This window comes from Aulonocara sp. 'chitande type north' Nkhata Bay, linkage group LG13 (genome assembly GCF_057382095.1).
Source record: "Aulonocara sp. 'chitande type north' Nkhata Bay isolate Kocher_YH1m ecotype deep benthic linkage group LG13, A_spYH_male_GT1.1, whole genome shotgun sequence".
Lineage (NCBI taxonomy): Eukaryota > Metazoa > Chordata > Actinopteri > Cichliformes > Cichlidae > Aulonocara > Aulonocara sp. 'chitande type north' Nkhata Bay.
Genome location: NC_141356.1, coordinates 11,386,323 through 11,391,694, shown reverse-complemented (window position 1 = coordinate 11,391,694; position 5,372 = coordinate 11,386,323). Strand labels below are relative to the sequence as shown.

The following is a 5,372-nucleotide window of genomic DNA, read 5'->3' as shown; positions in this document are numbered from 1 at the left end:
ACAAGACACTTTCAAAATAAAACAGGAAACATGAAAAACACTGAGAAGTCTAAACACAACAAACGATTAATTATTTACAAGATACAAAACTCAAAAACAGGACCCAGAACCACAACAGCTTTAAAACTACAAACAAGCCACCAGGAAGCTCACCCCCTGCTTGTATCCATCATCACCCAGAGCTCATGACTACAGGTGAGGGTCGGAAACAGATCAGCAGGTATCTTTTTCCCTTCAGTGCTTCCTGTGGTTTCCTTCAGTAGATGTGTGGTGAGCCTCATCATGAAAACATTTGTGAAGGGGAAGTCCCAAAAACCTTTTTATAATCCCTCTGAACCACTGAAGGCTGATGTCAGAGCCTTGACTGACCGCCATGAGATAACAGCCCCGCTTTAAAGACCCACATTAGGAAGTCTGAGCAGTGGTGGAGACAGAAGTCACAGCTTCGTCACCTCGAACTCCTCAGGATCCTCCTGAAGAAGTTCAAGAACTTAAGAAGAAAAATGGAGCTCAAAAATCTAGTTTTGCACTTTTTTAAATAAATGTGGCAGGTCTCACTGAGCATGTGCAGTGTGAGCGTTATCATTCAATCTTGTTTCTGATTGGAGGAAAAAGACTGGTTGCAAATGTTTCCAGGTGTTGCTTTAGTCAAATTTTTAAAAGCCATAATGATGTTAGACTGCATCACAAAGCATTTCTCTTCAATGATCGATTTTTTTTATCAAACTTGATTCTGTTTGATGAAGCAAAGACGCTGGAGGCAGAGACGATGAACAAACGTCAGCTTTTAATACTTACTGTTAAAGAGGGGAAACAGACAAATACAAATACTGTAAAAGGCACAAGAACAGAGAAAACTACAAACATGGCAGACCATGGCCATGACAGCCTGGTGATTATCACTGCTATAGAAAATAAGCAGAACAGTTTTATGAGCAAATAAATGTGAACTTTCAGGACTGACGTGCTTTAGTCTTCACCAGGAAACCAAAGGTGATGGTCAACATTAAACTGCATCATTATGACCTTTTCTGTGTTTACAGACACAGACAGAAGGAAGTTTCTGGCACAAAAAGTAGACGACGGCAACAAAGAGCGCCACGATCGCCAGAGATCTCATCACAGCACCTAAAACTATAATCCAGTGTCCACAGTCTGCAGGTTTTATTTGGAAGAGTGGATTAAAGAGAGGTTTGCTTTCTCTCTCACTCACTCGATTCTTCATCCTGCAGGAGAAAGTTGGGACACGCTGTGTTTCCTCATTATTGATGATCTCCATGTTCGTTCCTGACTGCTTCCACTCTCCATCTCCGATCTTCCAGAAATACTCGACAGGCCCAGCAGCGCTGACGTCTCCGTCACAGCTCAGCGTGCAGCTCTCTGAGGTTGAGTTACACAACAGCGGCATCACACTCACCTCAGGCTGAGGCACTGCTTCGACCGCCACTGTCTTATAAACCTGACTCTGGACCTGGTTGTTGATCTCCACTGAATACACTCCAGTGTCCGCTGCAGTCATGTTCCTGATCTCCAACACTCCTGTGCCAGTGTTCACAGTGGTTCTGCCAATAAACTTGCTGTAATATGTCAGAGGAATCTGGTCTTTCACCCACTCAGCCAGCAGGTTCTTGCCGTATTTCCACACGACGCTGTAGATCTGTTCAGAGACCGGCTGAGGGCTGAGCTGGAGTGTGTCACCAACTTTGAAGTACTTCACAGTCTGATCCTGAGAGAAGCTGGTTGCAGCTAAGAGCAGCACAGCCAGGAGCCAGAAACCAGTCGACGTCTCCATGTTCACAGATCAGTGCAGAAGTGAGTCTTTGCAGCAGTCTTAAAGCTTCCTTTTCTCTAATCTTTGTGGTTTTCTTTTGTGGGAAGCATGATCATGAAAACAGTTGTGACAAGGAAGTCAGCCCAGTGCATAACACACATGAGGACATGAATATAGTGTCTGTGATTATATGAAGAAGTAGACTGAGTAAGCTGACTGCCCCGCTGTAAATGTTCCTGTCTGGTGCCAATCCCGAATTCACAAACCAGATTAAGTTACACCAAATTACCTTCTATCCACTTTTACAACCAGTAGGTAATTTGGTGTTTGTTGCATGTTCCTTTACATCAGTGTGTTTGTGGTGGGGTGTGACTTTTGGCTCTTTGGTACTACAGTGTTTTTAAACTCCAGGAAATCCCAATCCTGAGGGCTGTTCAAACAAACAGCAGGAGTTATTAGATCAGCTCTTGGTCGAGTTGTGTTCAGATAACAACTTCCAGATTCGATCCAGAGATGTTTGGCATGAAGCAGTGTTCACGGTTTCAGAATAAGCTGTCAGTAACCTTGATGACCTGCTGGAGTTAACCAGGTGTTTGAACAAAAGTCTAATAAAAGATTTTATTCCTGTGCTCAGAGCAGGCAGCAGAGCAGATACACAGACAGATGCTGGTGGTCAGTCCAGAGATACTGAGAGGTTTGAGGACCACAGTGTCGCCAACCTTAAAGCACTTCTTTACAGACTGAGAGAAGCTGGTTAAGCTGATGTCTCCATGTTCACAGATCAGTGCAGAAGTAACAGCAGCGTCAGAGGTCCTGCACCCTGTTCCTGTTTTTTAAGCCAGGAAGAGAGGACGCTCCTAAATAAAAACCAGTTCATGAGCAAATCTGTTCCCAGGTCTAAAATGTACTTAAGAACCACATTATACGTCCAGCTGTTTATCCTTTCCAGGTTCGCAGGGAGCATAGACACAGACAGCCACTCACACACAGTTTCTACTAACTGCATGCGTGTCTGGAGTACCCGGAGAGAACCCACGCAAACACGGGGAGAACATGCAAACTCCACATAGAAAGACCCTGGCCTGGTGGAGGAATTGAACTCAGGACCTTCTTGCTGTGAGGCAACAGTGCTAACCACCCATACACGTATAACCACTGGTTAATTACATTATCACATGGCTGCAGGGACCCCACAGCACAAGCATACTTCCAGTTTATTATAAGACTGTGTTGTACATTGTTATATAAAGAGATTTTCTTATTGGTAAAAAAAAAAACTGCAAGAAGTCAAAGCAAAGGCAGAACACGGCACATGTTTAAAGAAGGAAGGTTTATTCATTGAAATTAGTTATTATTAAAATAGACATCATTTTTTTACACATGCTCAAAGCAGCACATCAGCCCGATCTCACACAGAACTGTCATGATGTTAAACAGAAGCTGTCACTTCAGCTCTGTGGGAAATCATAATGAAGCAGTTCACTATGTTGTAGATTCAAGCTGCGCTTCATATGTTTGGCCACCAGATGTCACCAAAGAGCGCTGTGTTGACAAGCTTCGAATAATGAACCGTTTTTCAGCTTCAGAAAGGAAATTGTTTTAGACACATTTTTTGCCAGTGAAGCTGTTTGAACCTGTATGTGTGATCTGGGCCACACAAATAAAACTCTAGAGTGGAGCTGTTCTCTCTCTGAGGACACTGTTAGATCAGGAGAGGACACTCTGTGTATGACAGCTGACTCCTCGATGAAGCCAAACCAAGCTGTTACAACAGAAACCCAAGCTTGTAAAAACCACCACAGCAAACAGTCTGCACAGGACAGACCAAACTGAGCTTTATCTGATAATTATTACAACAGAATTATTGAACGTCAGCTTTAAAAGGCAAAATATTATCAACACACTACACCAGGAAATTAAGGCGGTGGTTCAGCTTCAGCTGTGTGTGTTTGTGCATTTACGAAGAGTCTTTCGTTTTGTCCACAAACACACAGCCGCCCAACACGGAGTCAGGATCGCCAAGGATCTCATCACAGCACCTGAAAGTGTGACACAGAGTCCACAGTCGGGGGTTTTCTCCTGGTAGAGCGGATTATTGATGGGCTCGCTGTCGCTCTCACTCACCAGGTTCTTCATCCTGCAGGAGAAAGTTTTCACACGCTGTGTTTCGCCATCATTCAGGATCTCCATCTCCTTTCCTGACTGATCCCACTCTCCTTCATCCTTCTTCCAGAAGTACTCGACAGGCCCGGCTTTGTTAATGACTCCGTCACACACCAGTTTACAGCTCTCTGAGGTTGAATTACACAACAGCGGCGTCACTTTCACCTCAGGCTGGGGCACTGCTTCGATCTCCACAATCTGATATACCTGACTCTGGACTTGGTTGTTGATCTCCACTGAATACAGTCTAGTGTCCGCCGCAGTCATGTTCCTGATCTCCAACACTCCTGTGCCAGTGTTCACAGTGGTTCGTCCTGTAATATGCTGTAATATGTCAGAGGAATCTGGTCTTTCGCCCACTCAGCCAGCAGGTTCTTGCCGTATTTCCACACGACGTTGTAGATCTGTTCAGAGACCGGCTGAGGGCTGAGCTGAAGTGTGTCACCAACTTTGAAGTACTTCACAGTCTGATCCTGAGAGAAGCTGGTTGCAGCTAAGAGCAGCACAGCCAGGAGCCAGAAACCAGCCGACGTCTCCATGTTCACAGATCAGTGAAGTGACACAAACTATTCGACGGTGTTACTCTTTTACTTTTCTCTACTCTTTGTGGTTTACTAAGTGAGTGCAGTGAGTGTCATAGCTGTGAAAAGGAAACCAGCACAGCGCATAACACACATGAGAGTATGAATGTAGCCTCTGCTTTTCATGAGATATTAAACATTTCCTACTAAACATTAATCATTATGGCTAAAAAAAATAGGTATTTATTTGGTTAGCTGCAGGTTTTCCAGTGTTTTAATCTTATAATTGAATATGCATGATCAAAGTATTTTCACCTCCTGTACTCGAGTCATGATCATGTTTATTAGCTTTATAATTCAGTCTGGGCTGCAGCTCAGACTTCCTCCTTCTAAAGTCGAGCACCAGCTCTTTTGTCTTGCTGGTATTGAGGTCCGAGGTGTTGTCTGCACACCAATCCAACAGCCTCTGAAGCTTTTGTGTCTGATGCAAAAAAAAAAAAAAAGAGTAGACCACCAGGGAAACTGGCAGCATCACCGAGGATCTCGTCACAGCAACTGAAACTGAAAGTGGACACTGTGGATTATTCTCCAGGTGTCTTTCTCACATTCTCAGTTCTTCATTCTGCAGTAAGTAAGAAAAGACAGACAGAGTCAGACTCCTGCAGTATCTGAAGTGCTCTCAGATGATTTCTCCTCTCAGGGTGAGTAGGCAGCATTTTTAACATGCTGTATTTTATACAAATTGAAGATCGCCACATCTCCTCCCACTCTCCATCTGGTTGAGAGAAGCTGGTTGCAGCTAAGAGCAGCACAGCCAGGATCCAGAAACCAGCCGATGTCTTCATGTTCACAGATCAGTGCAGAAGTGACTGCAAACCACGTTTCAGAGGTCCTACACCCTTTTCCTGTCATGTAAA

At 44.2% G+C, this 5,372-nt stretch overlaps 1 protein-coding gene and 1 pseudogene across 1 annotated transcript; both read right to left on the bottom strand.

The window, feature by feature from the left end:
• Positions 1-962: 962 nt before the first annotated feature.
• Positions 963-1,792, bottom strand: LOC147315726 (SLAM family member 9-like). Its single transcript, XM_086258023.1, has one exon. The coding sequence runs from the start codon at positions 1,790-1,792 to the stop codon at positions 1,007-1,009; it is 786 nt and encodes a 261-aa protein (XP_086114149.1). The 3' UTR covers positions 963-1,006.
• A 1,914-nt stretch (positions 1,793-3,706) lies between these two features.
• LOC147315725 (SLAM family member 9-like) lies at positions 3,707-4,473 on the bottom strand (annotated as a pseudogene).
• Positions 4,474-5,372: the final 899 nt, after the last annotated feature.